The sequence below is a fragment of the Girardinichthys multiradiatus genome, chromosome 10 (genome assembly GCF_021462225.1).
Source record: "Girardinichthys multiradiatus isolate DD_20200921_A chromosome 10, DD_fGirMul_XY1, whole genome shotgun sequence".
Lineage (NCBI taxonomy): Eukaryota > Metazoa > Chordata > Actinopteri > Cyprinodontiformes > Goodeidae > Girardinichthys > Girardinichthys multiradiatus.
This window is the reverse complement of record NC_061803.1, coordinates 1,093,788-1,113,140: the sequence shown is the minus strand read 5'-3', so window position 1 is coordinate 1,113,140 and position 19,353 is coordinate 1,093,788. Positions and strand designations below refer to the sequence as shown.

The following is a 19,353-nucleotide window of genomic DNA, read 5'->3' as shown; positions in this document are numbered from 1 at the left end:
TGTGATGCAGAAACATTATGACTGTCTTAAAATAATGCAATAACCCTTTTTATGTTTTGTATCTACTATGATTTACAGATCGTTCTTGGAGTTAAAGTAGGACAAAAGCTCAAACAGAATCACCTTAACTAAGGCTCCTTATTAACAGCCACAACAAAATTCACCTGCAGTTGCTTCACACATCTTCAATTATCTGGAAAAATGCATAAACTGGTGAGTACTGTTTTTTATTTTCTGCCTAAGGGAAGCGGAGCTGAGTCACTGCCAGACAAAAGTCATCTGAAACATGCACAGTGAAAAAAGCTAGAGGGCACCTGTAAAACCAAACCAGTTTTCCAGTCTGATGTGTTTGGCAGAGGACTTGTGAGTTCAGCGAGGCAGAGAAGAGCCTGCTTTTGTCCCCACCGCTGTTTCTCTCTCGGCCTGCTCGAACATGCTGTGGGGTTCAGTGGGCCAGGCAAAAGGAGATGCAAAAACCATCTGCAGAAATGCCACAGCGCCTGCAGACCCCAACCATTTCCACACTTAGTTTTACAAGAGACAAGTCAAACAAAATGAAACGTCGCCCAGGATGCAGGCAGCTTTCTGCTGCTGTTGATTAGTCTTTATGAAAGCCTCACAAAGGCTTCAACACACTTTAAACACGCCTCTGTAAGACTGCATGATGGTTCCTTTTACACAGTTTTTACTACATGGTTAATTATCTCGTGCAGATCTGAAAATTGGCAGATTTTGTTGTTTATTTGTGTTTTAAGCAGAACAGCTTTAGGTTTTAAAACTTGAAGGAGAAACTCATCTGGCATTAGAACAAGCTGTAAAGGTTTAGTGAGATTAAATTACCTTTAGCTTTTACCGCAGTAATAGAACAATCCAGTGAGTAAAATTATTTAGTTGAATCTCCTGCTGAGTGATAACTATTTATATAGGATTTAGATCTGAAGACATGGAAGAAGGTTCATTTTGTGTCTGTTGAACCATTTCTGTAAATCCTAAATGCTCTAGTATTTCAAAGAACTGAACAGGGTTTCCAGCACACTGGGAGAGCACACTTTAAATAACTTTTAACATGATGCAGAAATTCACAGATTTGAATTTCTACTTACAGGTCCTTCTCAAAATATTAGCATATTGTGATAAAGTTCATTATTTTCCATAATGTAATGATGAAAATTTAACATTCATATATTTGAGATTCATTGCACACTAACTGAAATATTTCAGGTCTTTTATTGTCTTAATACGGATGATTTTGGCATACAGCTCATGAAAACCCAAAATTCCTATCTCACAAAATTAGCATATCATTAAAAGGGTCTCTAAACGAGCTATGAACCTAATCATCTGAATCAACGAGTTAACTCTAAACACCTGCAAAAGATTCCTGAGGCCTTTAAAACTCCCAGCCTGGTTCATCACTCAAAACCCCAATCATGGGTAAGACTGCCGACCTGACTGCTGTCCAGAAGGCCACTATTGACACCCTCAAGAAAGAGGGTAAGACACAGAAAGACATTTCTGAACGAATAGGCTGTTCCCAGAGTGCTGTATCAAGGCACCTCAGTGGGAAGTCTGTGGGAAGGAAAAAGTGTGGCAGAAAACGCTGCACAACGAGAAGAGGTGACCGGACCCTGAGGAAGATTGTGGAGAAGGGCCGATTCCAGACCTTGGGGGACCTGTGGAAGCAGTGGACTGAGTCTGGAGTAGAAACATCCAGAGCCACCGTGCACAGGCGTGTGCAGGAAATGGGCTACAGGTGCCGCATTCCCCAGGTCAAGCCACTTTTGAACCAGAAACAGCGGCAGAAGCGCCTGACCTGGGCTACAGAGAAGCAGCACTGGACTGTTGCTCAGTGGTCCAAAGTACTTTTTTCGGATGAAAGCAAATTCTGCATGTCATTCGGAAATCAAGGTGCCAGAGTCTGGAGGAAGACTGGGGAGAAGGAAATGCCAAAATGCCAGAAGTCCAGTGTCAAGTATCCACAGTCAGTGATGGTCTGGGGTGCCGTGTCAGCTGCTGGTGTTGGTCCACTGTGTTTTATCAAGGGCAGGGTCAATGCAGCTAGCTATCAGGAGATTTTGGAGCACTTCATGCTTCCATCTGCTGAAAAGCTTTATGGAGATGAAGATTTCATTTTTCAGCACGACCTGGCACCTGCTCACAGTGCCAAAACCACTGGTAAATGGTTTACTGACCATGGTCTCACTGTGCTCAATTGGCCTGCCAACTCTCCTGACCTGAACCCCTTAGAGAATCTGTGGGATATTGTGAAGAGAACGTTGAGAGACTCAAGACCCAACACTCTGGATGAGCTAAAGGCCGCTATCGAAGCATCCTGGGCCTCCATAAGACCTCAGCAGTGCCACAGGCTGATTGCCTCCATGCCGCGCCGCATTGAAGCAGTCATTTCTGCAAAAGGATTCCCGACCAAGTATTGAGTGCATAACTGTACATGATTATTTGAAGGTTGACGTTTTTTGTATTAAAAACACTTTTCTTTTATTGGTCGGATGAAATATGCTAATTTTGTGAGATAGGAATTTTGGGTTTTCATGAGCTGTATGCCACAATCATCCGTATTAAGACAATAAAAGACCTGAAATATTTCAGTTAGTGTGCAATGAATCTAAAATATATGAATGTTAAATTCTCATCATGACATTATGGAAAATAATGAACTTTATCACAATATGCAAATTTTTTGAGAAGGACCTGTATTGTTACACTACGAGTTAGTCCAGCTGTTGCAGGTGTTTATGGGTCTGTATTTGCCTGCCATCTTACCCATCTCCTGCTTCCTCTCATCTTCCCAAACAGGAAGTCAAAAACAAATCTGTGAGCAAACAGGTCAAAAGTTTAATGGCCTCTGTGGGATTCTGCACAGCCAGCGGTGGAGCCTGCAGCATGTAGAAAAAACCTCAGCGTGTGTCTTTCACTCAGACCAGCACTGGTGGAGAGTCAACCATCAGTGAGGATGGAGATTCATGGAGATGTTGGTGACGGCACAGCTGATTGTAAGTTACAGATAATCACTGATTCACCCAGCAAGACATGAGGTGGAGGTTCACTCTAATGAGCATCTTCAGGGTCATGATGAGGAACTTTCACCTGAGCTACAGGTGAAGTTAAATGATCTGTGATAGAAAACAGCAGCAACCTTCTCTGTGAGCTTCTAGCTGGATTTACATCATAATGTGAAAATATCTGGTCCTTTACTTCAGTCACAATAAAATCATTTAATCCTAACGTAGCTGAACACATTTAAAGGTCCTTCAGATCATCACATTGATCTCATGGCTGCAGCCGGTCTTATAGTCCAGTTCTACATGTAGACAGAACCAGGTGTTGCTCAATAAACCAGGAAAATATCTCCTGGTTCCAGTAAGACGTAGTAGAAAGTAAACCTCCATCTTCTCTTTCATATCTTCTGCTGATTCTAAACATGCAGCTCTGGGTTTAAAGATGCAGAATAATTAAGAAATAAATCATAGTTCATCACAGGTGGACCATTAATTAGTTAACTATTTTATTTTTCTGAATTACACATGAAATATTATATAAACTAATTAAACAAGGATAGAGTTTTACTGAAGGTGAGACATACATACCATATGTATCCTGTTATTAATAACTGTAATATTAGTCCTGATAAGGTCCAGGATGAGGCTCTATGCTATATTTTAAACACCACAACTTAACATCCTTTCCTCTCAAAGTGTTTAATAGTAAGAACTGAAAAATGTTTCTTTTATTATTTTTGGCAGGACAAATTTCTTCAGAAGTGGAATAAAGTGCTGAAAAGATGGCGATAAAAGAGAACAGGTTCATAAAAGAAGGAACAATTTTAATAAAATGTTTCAAAAGCTCTTGGCATAATAAAATAAATAAATGTGTTTTAGGATTTTACCATTTGACTAAATCAACTTTATACCACTTTCCTTTTTTGTAATATAAGAATAAAGACAATGGAGCCTCAGGAGTGAAACACTTTGATGAGAATAAAGTTTAAAAAGATCATTTATGTAGATGAGAAAAGAAGCACATTTATCTGGTCCATAGTAAACATCTCTGAGTTTATGAAAACTTTTGTCAGCAAAAATTCAGATTAAGATCTTTTCTAAATACCTCAAAATGTGTCATTATTTGCTTCAGTAAAATGGTTTTTCATGAGTCCTAAACTCTGTTTCTCCTTGTCCTTCATTCAGCTTCTAACAAAAATAAAAAGTAAAATTATTGCAAACTTTTTTTGTTTGATTCACAATAATTTACATTCAGTCTAAAACCAGCCGAGACAGAGAACTGGTACAATATGTCTTATATTATTTTAACTTTAAATTACCTATAAATTGTTTTATTGAAATTTAAATATTTCAGGTTTGGGCTAAAGCCCCCAATGTTTTGAGACCCTACAAACGCCCCTGTCTTACAGAACATGGCACTGTTTTTCTTTTTAAGGTCCAGATGTGGAAAACTCCCACACCAAGCCTGGATTTAACCCGTCACCCGTGGGGATGTCAGTGAGCTGTGGGAGACGACCCACCCAGAGATGCTGGCAGCCTTTCCCTGCACTTACCTTAGAGCTAAGCCCGGTTCCAGCCGCACCGTCCGGCACCGCAGGGCTTCACCGGGGAAGCGCTAACACCGGGCGGTCACTTCAGATGTTCCTCCAGCCTTCATCACGCATGCTCCAGAAGCACGAGGACGGCTGTCGCTTCCAAGCGCGAGCGCAAAACGTCGCTAAGGTTGGTGCTCACGCGCCATAAAAGCTGAAAATGACAACAATAAAAATGTGAGCTGAACTTCTGATGTCCTCGGAGCTCCTCGGCTCTCTGAGCGCCTCGGAGTTTCGGTCTGACTGCGGTCCTCCCACGCTGCCGCTGCAGCAGCTTCCCGCCGCTGGAGGAGAGTAGTCCGCTTCCTCAGCGACACCCAGCGGTCAAACAAGGTACCTGCGGGTAAAATGGACGAGTGACGTTGAAAACTGACGAGCTACATACAGACCTGTAGAAACAGGGCAGCCAGAGAGTTTAACGTTCAGTCTTATTCCAGCATAGATTCAATATAGTGTTTCTACATAGGATATCTCAAAGTGAATAAAATGTGATGTTTATGCAAAAATACAAATAGCCAATTCACAGCTTAGGCAATGATAAACAAAGGTGAGCTCAGGTGTAACCTGTATCCACCTGTCTCAGATGTTTCTACAAGGTGATTTTAGCACCCTGTGGTAAATTCAGTTTATTGAACATTATTTGTAATGGTTTACACATGTCTATATAAGGTATCACAGAGCATATCAGAGCAAACCCAGGTTGTGTCAAAGCACAAATATGACATTATGGCAAAGATGAATGTTTTGAAAAGCACTGTAGTCTTCCTTGTTTGAAAATGTAAGAAGCTTAGAGCCACCTGGACCCTCCCTAGATCTGGCTTCCCACCAAACTGAGTCATCAGGCAGGAAGGGCCTTGGTAGAGAGGTGACCAAGTGCCCTATGACCTTTATGGTAGGGTAGTAGGCAGATATGGCAGCCTGGCTGAATTTTGCATTAATGCACCTCAGATAGTATCAGACTAGGAGCAATTAAATGATATGGTATGACAGTACCAGAAGAGATTTATTTGGCCTGAACTCAAAGCATGATGTCTGGAGAAAAATGAGTACACCTCATCACCTGACCAGCACCATCCTAACTGTGAAGCACGGTGGTGCCAGCACTATGCGATGGGGCTGTGTTTCTACTGCTGGAACTGAACAACTACTCTGCAGAGACGAGGAGTCTCCAACTCCAATCCTCGGGAGCCACCGTCCTGCAACCTTTAGAGGTATCCCTGTTCCAGCAGACCTGAATCAAATAACAGGCCTCTGAAGAACATGTTGGCATGAGGAGGTGATTCAGATATAAATAAAATAAATAATTTTATCTGTCTCAAATATTTCAATTTCTATCTGTCTAAAGTTTCTGAGGGGTACATTTTTCTTTGCCTAAATTTCATAAAAGGAATGAGAAGAATATAAGATAAATATACATTTATTCTTACAATCACAATGTTAACAGTTGAATAGTAAACTGAATATTTAGATTTTGTCTAGTCACCAAAGAATGAATAACTTAACGTTTGGTAATCACACTAATATGATAATTAATTAACTAACAAACGAAAGTGAAATACTGAAAGTGAACTCTGGAGAAAAACTCATCTGAAGTCAGAGGAAAAGTTTGGAACAATTCATGAGAGGCATCCTAACAGAGGAAGGCCTGGAGGTCTGGTACCAGAAAACAACCTTATATAGGACAGGACAGGGAATACCTCTGTTCTGCATAAGATACAGTTTACTGTCTCAGAACCAGCTTGGACTTCTGCTCCAGGTTCTGTCAGGCCTCTCGGCCGTGTCTCTCTCAGGTTGGCAGCAGTGGCTCATACAGGTGCTGTCGGCCCAGAAGGTTTACTCTGAAACTGGAAGGCTGTTGGATGACTTGTTTGTTGACTTGATTGGACTCGGTTCCTGGTTAGTCTGTCTCAGCAGCTCAGAGGTGCGTGATGGTGTCTGTTTCCTTTCTCTTCCCATATCTCTATGAATGAAGTTGGTATAGTGTGGTATTTCTCTGCCTCGCTCTTCATCACTGCGTTGCACACTACTGACTCAGCCTTCAGATGCACACCAGTGTTTTTCCCACATCTACATTAGATAGAAAAATAGAGTATTAAAAATCATCTCCAAAATGTTCTGATAAGAAAGTCAACATATGGATCGATGTATTTCTTCAAGGTCTTTTTAAACTAAAAGGCAAAACTCCTAAGTTTAAAATGGTACCATTTACCATTAACATACGTTTAAGCATTAATTTTAGAGATAATTAATTCAGCTGTCTTCACAAAATGCTCTAAACATTGAATGAAAATGTTTTACAATTGTATTTTCAACTTTGAAAATAGCAAAGAAACAAAAACTCAAACTAGAATTAAAATGTATAAAAATATACTTTGGCTTATGTTGTAACACCAGTTTAATAGCTGGAGTCTCTCCCAGTATAATGATGGGATTTTAGGCAGGGCCTGGGGGATTAGGGTTAGGGCCCAGGTGGTACTAGTGTTAGTTTAGGGATTGGGGTTAGAAGAAAGCTGGACTAGTTAAGAGTTATTTAGGCATCTCAAATCATCCTTTATGGTTTGACATGTGCTGCAAGGGAATTTAAGGTGAAACATTTTTTCCACTCTTATAGATTTCTTCTGTTTTTGCTTCTTTGTCCCATTTGAATGTTTCAGATCATCAAACTTATTTTAATGAAACACAAACATAACCTGAGTAAATACAAAATGCTGTTTTTCAATCAAGATTGCATTAAATTAGGGGCAAGAGCCACCCTAACCGACCCAAAAGCAATCACCGGCTCAGGTTCTTAACAAGAACTTCATTTTTTCCAATAATACTTAAAGTTCTATTCAATTCAGTTCATTTCTATAGCACCAATTCACAACATGTCATCTCAAGGCACATTACAAAGTCAGTTCAGTCCAATCATACAGATTCCAAGTCAGGTTCATACATTCCAGTTAATCGTAACCATTGAACAGTTCAGTCAGAATCAGTTATTTATTCAAATTGGATAAAAAGTTTTTCTATCTAAGGAAACCCAGTAGATTGCATCCAGTCAGTGACTTGCAGCATTCACTCCTCCTGGATGAGCATGTAGAGACAGTGGACAGTCACTGGTGTTGACTTTGCAGCAATCCCTCATACTGAGCATGCATGTAGAGACAGTGGAGAGGAAAAACTCCCTTTTAACAGGAAGAAACCTCCAGCAGAACCAGAACCAGCCAGAATGGTTTGGAACCAGTTGTATTTTAACAACCCACTGTAATATTTTAAAAATATATTGTTTATTATTTTGGCAATAAACCAACAACTAACAATATTCAGAGCAATATTTTGGTTTAACCAAGCAGAACATTATTTAACATCAGCAGAGGCTGACAGACTCAGCTGGCTTCTTTTATCAGACTTTAACTAGGACTCTACAGTGAAATAGACCAAATGCAACACCAGGCTGAACTATGGAGTTCAGTAGTTCATAACATTATATTTTATTTTTCCTGAAAAGGAAAGAACCCAGTGAATCTACATTACCACCATGTACAGCGCTGTGGTCAAGTTTTCAGCCCCTTACAGATTTCGTCTGTTTTTACTTTTTTATCTGACTTAAACGTTCCAGATCATCAGACAAATATAACCTAATTAAACACAAAAAGCTGTTTTCGAATCATAATTTCATTTATTAAGGAAACAAATCTACCCAAACTTGGTCCTGTGTCAAAAGTATTTCCCCCCTAAACCTGATAACAGCAACGGCTGCCGTAAAGTGTTTGTTACAACTGGAACTGAGTGTTTAACATCACTGTGGAGGAGTTTAGTTTTACGCTAGATTTGACGGGACAGAACCTTCCACAGAATTTCCCAGAAGTTTTGGGGATCATCAGGATGGTTTCTGGTAAATGTGAGGCGGGCCTTTGTGTTCTTTTGGGTCAGCAGTGGTTCTTGGCCTCTCCTATGGAGGCCATTTTTGCCCAGTCTCCCTTTCTTATTGTTGAGTCATGACCTCTGACCTTAACTGAAGCAGTCGGGCCTGCAGGGCTTTAGATGATATTTCAGGTTCTTCTGGGACCTCCTGGATGTGTCGTTGATGAGGTCTTCCAGTAATTCTGATGGGTCAGCCTCTCCTGGGGAGGTTCTCCACAGTTCCATGTTTTCTCCATGTGTGGATAAAGGTTCTCACTGTGGTTCTCTGGAGACCTGAAGCTTTAGAAATGGACCTGTAACACTTTCCATAATGATGTCAGACTTGGTTTCTCATCTGTTCCTGAATTTCTTTACATCAGGGCATCATAAGTTGCTTTTTTTTTTATATATTTTTTCGGCCTAGTGGCCTGTATTTTTTTTTTCTTTTTGTGTAGAGCAGAGATCAACGACCTTTATAATCCAGTTAACTAATATTAATTACCATTTCTCCAGAGCCACGAAACCACTTTTGTAAAGATATTCTGTATACATTTTTATTTTTACATTTTAGAGCATAGAAGTAGAAGCAGGATTAGATGACATGCATGTGTGAGCCGTGGAGTCCTTTTTATATTAATGGTGGATTTCTGTCATTTCCAGCTCAATGGCATCTAATACACTCAACAGAACTTTAATGAATAAATAAAGCATGCCTATCCCTCTCATTCTGCTCTAGATGTTTCATAAAAATGTGTTTAGATGGAAGACTTTTAGAAAACTAGTCCTTCTAGTTGCCTTTATGAATAATATCATTTCATGTTAAATGTGCAGGTTGCAGACCTCTGCAACCACTGCAGCAAATATGATCATACAGTTTTATTTAGTTATTATTATTATTTAGTTCAGTTGAAACATGCAATGCAGTTTATTCCTTGACGGCTCCATCCTGTCGGTGTTGATGTGAATGACGTGAATAAAAAGATCCAGAGTGGTTGAATGAAAGCCTCTGAGAGCGTGTCACATGTTAGGGTGGAGAGGGTTCAGGCGAGGTCACCATGTCAGACTGCTGGGAGATAATCCCACTGTCTTCCACATTCAGCTTTTACTGGTGACCCTCAGCAACCAGTACACCCAGCAACAAGACTGAGAATCAACAAAGTGGAACAGAAACAACACATTTCACCTAATACTGGATTTAGAGCACAAACAAGACATCATATCAGACAAAATGAGCAGAAACACAACTCTGATGTTTTCACAGGGAACTTCATTATCAGATAATAGAACAAAGATCCATGTAACTAAAACAACAGAATTTTTCACATTTGATGCATTTACTGAAATGTTACTAATGTTCTGCACACTTTGACTAGCTCACCCGTCCACACTGTAAAACCTGCTTTGGGACAGCAATTTTAATTCAACATTGGGTCAGAATAATAATAACCCAGTTTGTTGGGTCAGAGAAGAAACCAAAGACCTCGATTTTAAACCATCCAACCACCTGTGAAATTCACTGAGTCTCTTCCTCAGGATCAAATAGGCAAAATGCTAAAATTTTAAATGTATGCTGTATAAAATAGAGCTGGTGCATCATGTTTCTGACCGTTAATGGTTCACAAGTTACTGTTGTGTGTTCTTATCCAATGAGCAAATCTTCTTAATATATTCTGTTGAGTTCTGGAGATGGATAACATGGCCATGATAACTTCATGGGTGTCTACAGGTAGTAAAATTTACTTTAATATCAGAGAAATTGTGACTGAACTCCCAAAACCTCCTGGGTAAAAACAAGCCAGGTTGGCTTTTACTGCTAACATAGTCCCTGGTCAAACATGGACCGATCCAGCCCGGGTTGATAGGGTTGGGTTATGGGTTTGACCCAGATTACTGGTGTTGTGATTATGAATATGAAAATATTTAATATTAGTACTTTAATATTTTATCAAATAATATTTGGGTCTGTTAAGGGTTGTCCTGTGAATACCAGCCCAGTAAGGCGATGGTATTAGGACAAAATAGAAAGGTGTGAGACGAGCTCTGACATTATTGAACAGCATAAACTCTGCACATATATGGAATAAATTCACACAATTTCTTAAAATACAAGAATTTATTAACAAAAATAAGTCAACTCAAAGTCAAACATATTTCAATCAACAAACTCTTTACTTTGCTAAAACAATCCAACTAAACTACCAAGCAGAATTAAAGAATAATGAAGACTAATGGGCTATGTACAATATAAACAAGTTGATTAAAGATGATTAGAAATCATGACCAAAAAGAGTGATGCAACATTACCATGCAATGTTTATGTTTGAGAACCAAGGATTATCTTGAAGAATCTGGAAATGAAGTTAAGTTAGTCTTGGAACCAACTTAGAAAATAATCAGCAACCTTTAGACAACCATTCACAATGAAAGATCAGATAAAATATTATTTTAATAAAATAATATTTTAAATAATGATCTGCTGAACAAAACCAACCTTCTGGATGACTAATTCTCAACGGTGTCTCATTAGCTGCCTTTATTTATTAAAATAATATTTAAAGAAATATTATTTTGAATAAGAACCAAATCTTTCTGGAGAAATGGGCTTAATTGTGTTACTTAGATATCAAGTGTAGTAAAATAATATTTAGGGAAATATTATTTTACTAGATTGAAAACTAACAACCTTTTTGGGTAAATGATCTTTAGCAGCTAGCACGTGTTCTTAGCTGTTAGCGGTTAAAGCTAAAAAAAAGAAGCTAATAGCTTAGCATCAGAATCAAAGACAGACCTTTAAAATACCGTTAATAAAAGGGTTAAAATGCATAAGCATGGATGGCACGTTATGATCAATCTTAACTTTAAAAAAAAACAAACACAGAACACAAATTGAGCACATGTGCTGAACAGATAATCTGCTAGCACTAAGATAGCTGAGTTTCAGCACAAACAAAACCAAATGTCATAAAACAAAAAATGTTTAGATTATTTCATTCTAAACTACTTCTCTCTGCCCAAAACACTCTTACGTGAATCGTGCTGATGAAAAGTTGTCCGGGTGACGAAGTTTGAAGAAAGCTTCCACAGTGAACAAAGGGTTAGCTTCAGCTAACCTCCGTAGTTGTGGGGAAGAGCGCTCGTTCTGTCGGGCTGGTTGAACTGTACGTTACTGCTGTAACCATGGTGATGTGGTCCCGTTGTCCTTCCTTCAGACCAGGAAAACTGTTCCACTCGGCGTCGTAGAGACAGAGTTTCTGCTGGGAACTCTCTGGAACACAGTTTGCTTCTGCAGACCTCAGAGAGACAGTCAAGCAATGCCTGTACCTTAATTACCCTGTTCATGAATGAATACCGGATACACAAACAGGAATTCATTCGTACTTAACTTAGTGCATATGATCGTGTGATCGTATGACACTCTTGGATCCAGTTTGAAGAGTTATGTCTGTTTGCCAACAAAGAGACATTATCGCGCTGTGTCTCTCTGTCCAGTTCCGCTGGGGACCTGTGTGGAAAAGGTCAGTTTTTTGCAAAGCGGGGTTTTTATTCGGACAGTAACGTCACGGGAAGTCTGCTGTTATTCCCTGTTTCTGGCTGTGCTGGAAGTAGGTTAATGCGATTTTCCAGAAAAGTTCTTACTGGCCTTTCATTTTGTACCCATAGCTGGATCCCAACACTGGGTTAGGTTTTCAACCCAGAACAACCTAAGTGAGGGTTGAAGACATTCAGTGAGTAGTTGCAGAGCCATCTTGGTCGTACAGAGCGAGGAGCCAAACAATGTTATCAGATGCTTCACACCCTCCATACCCTGAGGAGCAGCTTGACGAGCTGCTGATAGCAGACTTTATCTCCACAGAACTTCAACATGTTGCACAATATTCCATTTTGTGTCTCTAACTGAAGTTTAATATCTTCCTTTTTATTCCTTTCAAAGTTCTTAGAAGATCATTTAAAACACAAACATTTCTGCCTTTTTAGCAACTTCTGTTGTTTACAAAATGAAAGTAGTTCTTTAGGTGATATAATGTAATTAATGGTGAATAATTTTTTTCTATGAATAATAAATTATCCTGGATCGGTTCAACTTTGGTTCTCTTGTGTCAGACGAAGAATGAAGACATTAAGAGGTAATCCCCAGGAAGGCCCCACAGGTCAGCCCAGTTAATGACATGGTAAATATGCACCATGACACACAGAAGGAGGTTGATAGCATGATGCTGTGGAGCCCCCACCCTGCCCTGGCTGCTGTCTGATAACACACAGAGACAGAGGAACATCACGTCCCATTTGTCCTCCAACTGCAGGAATTATTCACCTTCGTCTGTTTCTTCTTTTCATTTCAGCACTTTAGTTAATGCAGCGATAAAATGGTCGATTAAGGCACAACACGTCTGCTGGGACCTCTCAAGTGTTGGATTTCTGTCTGTTGTCACAATGCTGTCCAAGAAGGAAAAAAAGCTGATTAAAGAGATTTGGGAAAGACTGACTCCAGTGGCAGAAGACATCGGCTCTGATGCACTTCTTAGGTAGGCTGACTCTGGTGAGATTCTCTATTTGGAGCAAAGATTACCTGCTCAAATGTCTTGGGTGAGATGAAATGATTTTCCAGGAGTGTTAAGGCTCCTACTCAGCAACAAATTTGTCAAAACATGAACATCAATGATGAGTTTTTAGGAATAAATGAATTTTATTTGATAACTCTCTTTAATCAGCTTCATGTTGTGATTTTAATCTAAAGACCTAATGTGTTTAAAGCTTAAGTGACAGATTTCCTTAATTTCATCATAGAAAATATTTAATGGGAGGTTTCAGGAAGACTGAGACACATGCAGTCCTTATATTTACTGGTGGATCAGACCTCAGGTTGCTCGGTGGTGAGAGCATGAGGGCTCAAGCTGCAGAAGATGAGCAACCGACGCAGCCAGACTTTAACAGCTACTTTTCAAACATCTCACTGAACACATGGCTGTTTTTTTTTTTCTCCTGCAGGATGTTCGCTTCTTATCCCGGCACAAAGACATACTTTTCCCATCTAGACATCAGTCCTGGCTCCGCCCACCTATACTCTCATGGGAAGAAGATCGTCCTGGCCATCGCAGAGGGGGCCAAAGACATCAGCCAGCTCACCGTCACCCTGGCTCCTCTGCAGACACTGCACGCCTACCAGCTTCGGATAGATCCCACCAACTTTAAGGTGCCTGTCTCCAAAGTCTCTGAAGTTAGGAGGTGTACTGTCTAAACAGGGAAGTCTCAAGCCTCTTTAGCCTGTTAGGGTGAGAGCTAAACAGGGCAATGGCTCAGTTGTTAGGTGTTTCATACCAGAAACATCAAACCTTACCTGCTACAGACAGGTGACATCCAGGATATTTACAGATTCACATCTTCAGTCAAACCCAAACTTCCTTTCATCCACTTTGATCATTTTATAAAGAATCATTCTGCTTTTTCTCTGAGAACACAGCTCTGTTCTCTCAGACCCATCCTGCTTCACTGCTACATCACTAATATTATAGCTTATTAGATAAATACTCACCACAGTATAAGAGAGTGAAGGACAATGATTATAAAATCATTTAAGGAAGGATAAAATTAACAAACACTATTAATCTAGCGAAATGTTACACAAACAACCATCTTCAAAGTTTTTCTGAATTTATTTATTTATTTTTCAGTGGATTAGATGGTGGAAGAAGAAAGGAGCACATTCCTGTATACTTCTCAGGATTTAAAGTTTATTCAGAATCAAATAAATAAGTATGAAATACTTAAATTAAAATATAAATTGACATAAGCTCATTGCTGCAATAAAGACCAGATTTATTATAAATCGGATAAAATCCATCTTTTCAAAAGACACAAACATAAAATGACTTTCAGCTGAACACTAATTCATCTAAACACTGATTATAAAACAGAGGAAAGTTATGATCAGGAAATAAATGTTGAAAATAATAGAGAGAACCATCAGGAGCTGAAAGGGTTCTAAACAAGGATTTATGCTTCGGTTCTGATTCTATTGTCTAACTTTACAAGTACCAGAACAGCTTCTACAGAACCAACAGAACCCTTTGGTGTTAGATGGATTCATCACTGCTTTGTAGAACCCAGTTGGTCTTTATGTGGTTCTGACAACTGGATCTTAGCTGAGGCTGAGTCTTGGCCAAAGCTGCTCCATCCCAACACTGGGTGATCTCACTTTAGGCGCCAGTGTCGGTCAGCAGACTGGTCCCGATATTCGGATCGCTCTGGGATTATTGATATGCTAAGGAGGAAACTTCCCTAAATAACTGGCTTAAGCTTAAGCTGAGTTTCCACAGTGGAACCGAAGGAAAACTGCAGGCACTTTTCACTAAATAAACCAAGTTATTTAGATGACAAACAGAATTTTCCAACTATTGTAGAACCTGAACTGGAAACTCCCTCCAACTGGGTTAGGATAGCAGACTTAAGGTCAACTCTCCTATGGGGTGACCCAGTCAGGTGGGAATGTTTGACCAATCAGACGCAGAAATGAAGCACACTTGAGTTTTAACTTCTGGTTGACTTTGTTTACACCACTTATTTATTTGAAACTCGTACTCGTCGTCTTCCGCTTATCCGGGACCGGGTCGCGGGGGCAGCAGACTCAGCAGAGACGCCCAGACGTCCCTCTCTCCAGACACCTCCTTCAGCTCCTCTGGGGGGAGCCCAAGGCGTTCCCAGACCAGCCGAGAGACATAGTCCCTCCAGTATGTCCTGGGTCGTCCCCTGGACCTCCTCCCGATGGGACGTGCCTGGAACACCTCCCGAGGAAGGCGTTCAGGAGGCATCCGGTATAGATGCCCGAGCCACCTCAACTGGCTCCTCTCGATGTGGAGGAGCAGCGGCTCTACTCCGAGCTCCTCACCCTATCTCTAAGGGAGTGCCCGGCCACCCTACGGAGGAAGCTCATTTCAGCCGCTTGTATCCGTGATCTTGTTCTTTCGGTCATGACCCAAAGTTCATGGCCATAGGTGAGGGTAGGAACGTAGACCGACCAGTAAATTGAGAGCTTTGCTTTTCGGCTCAGCTCTCTCTTCACCACAACGGACCGGCACAGCGCCCCCATTACTGTGGCAACCGCACCGATCCGTCTGTCGATCTCCTGCTCCATTCTTCCCTCACTCCTGAACAAGACCCCGAGATACTTAAACTCCTTCACTTGAGGCAGGAACTCCCCTCCAACCTGAAGAGGACAAGTCACCCTTTTCCGGTCGAGAACCATGGCCTCGGACTTGGAGAAGCTGATCCTCATCCCAGCCTCTTCACACTCGGCAGCGAACCGCCCCAATGCATGCTGTAGGTCTTGGCTTTTAAACATCAGAAAATTCACAAATCATGAAAAACCCCTTAAAACCTAACATTGTTCTCATGATGTCTCCATATTAACTCTGATCTCAAGTTTAAAATCTCATCACTGAATGAAGACACCACCCAGAGTTTCACAAAATCATGAAATAATATTTAAAGTGACGACTAATAATACATTATTTAAAGCCAGTCTGCTGGATGTTCCTGGATTTAATTGTTTCAGAAGAGACAGGAGAACAGGGGAAAGCAGGGAAATGGTCCTTCATGCACATTTAACACTAATAAATGTATATAGTTAACCTCCGATTGTAATGTACGAATAAAATATCTTTGTGTTGATGTCTTCCTGTCACCTCGAATACACTTCATGATGTTATATAACCCACCCTCCACTCAAGATTAAATGTTTTGTGATGAATTAGAGAAACTGTGAAAAGTAATCTCACATAACTCTGAACTAATTATATTAGGAGAGCTTAACATAGACCGGTTCAACAAAAACAAGAGGAAAAAATTTAAAATGTTAATGACAAAATTAGATTTCTCTTAGATCATTAAAAGGGTTACATTAATCACAAATCCTAGACTCAAATAGATTTTTCCAACAGAGAACAACAAATATTGAAGTCATATAATGTTTTGACCGGATTTTCTGATCATAATATGATTTTAGTAGCGGGAAATTAAAAATCTTAAAAACAGTTAATAATCTTAATAAGCCAAAATATAATACATTAAGTATTTCAAAACATGATAATGAATTAAATAAATTGATAGGTGCAACATCATTGAAAAGAAGAGTGTGCATAACCATTGCAGTAAAATTAAGGATTATTTCCAAGTTTTTTATAAAACAGAAAAACTGCAAACAAAAATCTTTTCCATGGATTAATGAGCCCATGAAAAAAGCTTTAAAGCAATCAATCAAAAGCAAGTTGACCACTGACATAACTATATACAAAGGTCTAAGACGTTAAGATGCTTTTCAATGTAAAAATGACATAAACAACCTAAAAACAATATTATGGAACTCATTGTTTAGGGGTATCAGAGTAGTAGGGGCCTAAATATAAACACAAGCTATGCTTTGCAGGATTTTATTTATAAAAAAATGTAAACTCTTTTGTGCTTTTCTTCCAACATCACAGTTCTGTGCTAGTTTTAGTTGGTCTGATACACAAATTAAAATATACTATTAAAATACATCACCGTTTGTTGTTGAAAAACTACAGAACATAAAAAAGGTCAAAGGGTACGAATACTTTTGCAAGGACCTGCAAAATTGGAACATTTATTAAGATGTCACTTATAAATATTTCTGTTGATCTATTCAAATAAACAAAAATAAACTGTGCCATCCAGTAAATACCAATAACACATTATTAGTTTTCGGGGTTTCAGAGTAAAGAGGATGGATTACAAACACATGCCAAACTTTTCAGATTTTATCAGCAAAAATTTGAAAACATTCCTTTCCACTTTCACTTCACAACTAAGATCTAACTTGTGTTGGTCTATCACATAAAATCCAATCCATTTAACTTATGTATTGAAAAAGGCAACACATCAATACATCAAGTTGGAATTGGTATCAATTTGGTAAAAAAAAATAAAACAGATTTATTTCTTCACAGCAGGAAGCAGATAATATGTACACATTTGTATTTAAAAATCATTTTGTTTGCACATAGAGGTATGGGTTCCAGTATTTCCTCTTACAACATATGGCAAAGGTCTACTCGACTCCTCCTTGTGGCTAGAAGGGCTAACACATGCATGAGAAGAACAAATGTAGCTTTGGACAGATTATTGGTAAATTTCTGTCTCTCGCATTCAAGGCTGAAAAAAACGAATCATATAAACATTCTGCTTTAAAAGGTTTTAATTTTTGGCTGCTAATAAATCGGAAAGAATGGATCAGATAACTATGATAACTATGCTTCTTGTCCTCTCAGACCATATGTTACACAAGCTGGATGCTGTAAATTAGTCAGCAGCTTTTTTAATGTATCTTCCTCTGACAACATCTGAATTAAACAGACTAAAGCAGAAGCAACAGAGAACTGAGGCCTGATCGATGTTTTAACTCCTTGTAATTCCTTCGTCTTTAACCACTGTTGTCTCTCTTGCCTGCAGCTGCTTTCACACTGTATGCTTGTCACGCTGGCATGTTACCTGGGCGAAGAGTTCACTCCGGTTGCACACGCAGCAATTGACAAGTACTTGTCAGCCTTCGCAGCCGTGCTCTCTGAGAAATACAGATGAAATTCAACCGCAATTTTGGCTCATATTTATGATGTATAAAATAATGTATTGGTGTTATTGTTTTCAGAGGATTTTGTTATAATAAAGAACTGCAGTAAACATGTCATTTTTTCTTATTATTATTGCATAAACATTTAAGAAACCAGTCATTTGGCTTTGTGTGTGTCACCTGAGTGAAATGTAGGTGCTGATGATGCTTTTTAAATCATATGTTGACACATTTAATTACAGTTTTAAATATGAAGACATAAATATGTCGTATTACAAGGATCGTATGACCGAAATATTCTTTAAAAGTCATTCATTCAAAATCTGTGATTTATCAGACTTCATTGATGCACTGATAATGTACAACAATTCCCATTCAAACTTTGTTCAGAGGTTATTTTAAATTAAAGAACTAAAATATGAATTAAAAAAGATAAAGTATGTTTAAAAAGGTAAAGGTCAGCAGATATTAAAAATGTACACATGTTGATTTGGAAAACGTGGCATAATTGTGAAGAGGAATTAAGGCAGTTTTAACAAGGAAGTCTTGATTATATTGTAGATTTTAAATTTTTACCTAAACCTGGTAGGAAAAATGAAGGTTTTATTCTCATTAGCTGTAATTATTGTTGTAATATATTATATCACATTACATCACATCTATGGTAAACAAGTTCTCACTATTTAGTTTAGACTAGAATCTATTTGCCAAGTATGGATAATCATATAAGTAAATAAATAATAGCACCACCACGTGGTAAGACCCCAGACATACAGCTAGAGCTAAAATTAAATTGTTTTGATCAGTGTTTTCGAATGTGACAATGTCCTAGTCAAAGTTCAGACCTAAACCTAATTGAGAATCTACGGTCTTAGATATAAATAGATATGGTCTACGCTAAGTGTTTAGAACTGATGTTCACAGAATAATTTCTGAGTTTGAAGAATAATATGCAAAGAAGAATGGATGAACAAAGCTACAAGAGACAAACCTCAACAGACTTGCAGGCGCGGTACATGACAAAGTATGATTTTTGTATTTTGAAAATAATAATATAACGTTAAAAATAAACAGAAGATAAAAATGTTTTTTTATGTTTATGTGTTTTTATGTTTTGTTTTTAAAAATCAACATGACTTGTTTTTGAGAATCTCAAATATATTTACACCAATTAGTCAAATAAATACATAACGAACATTCTTCACTCTGAGACCTTATGGAAAATTATTCATGAGATGACATTAATGGGTATTTCATAGGTTCTGGATGCAAAAACAAT

At 38.9% G+C, this 19,353-nt stretch overlaps 2 protein-coding genes across 6 annotated transcripts in view; one reads left to right on the top strand and one right to left on the bottom strand.

Annotated features, from left to right (window-relative positions):
* rhbdf1b (rhomboid 5 homolog 1b (Drosophila)) overlaps positions 1-4,949 on the bottom strand; it is a 48,297-nt gene extending 43,348 nt beyond the window's left edge. For 4 of the 5 annotated variants that reach the window (XM_047377585.1, XM_047377588.1, XM_047377589.1 and 1 more), the window contains exon 1: positions 4,571-4,947. The gene's annotated coding sequence lies outside the window, so the exon portion shown is untranslated. Of the gene's footprint in view, positions 1-4,570 lie in introns of all 5 variants that reach the window. The other variant, XM_047377587.1, reaches the window with a different exon arrangement.
* A 7,771-nt stretch (positions 4,950-12,720) lies between these two features.
* Positions 12,721-18,189, top strand: zgc:163057 (Hemoglobin subunit alpha-D-like). Its single transcript, XM_047376475.1, has 3 exons — positions 12,721-13,017; positions 13,481-13,685; positions 17,957-18,189. Exons 1-3 carry the CDS (start codon positions 12,926-12,928, stop codon positions 18,083-18,085), a joined length of 426 nt encoding a protein of 141 aa, XP_047232431.1. The 5' UTR covers positions 12,721-12,925; the 3' UTR covers positions 18,086-18,189.
* Positions 18,190-19,353: the final 1,164 nt, after the last annotated feature.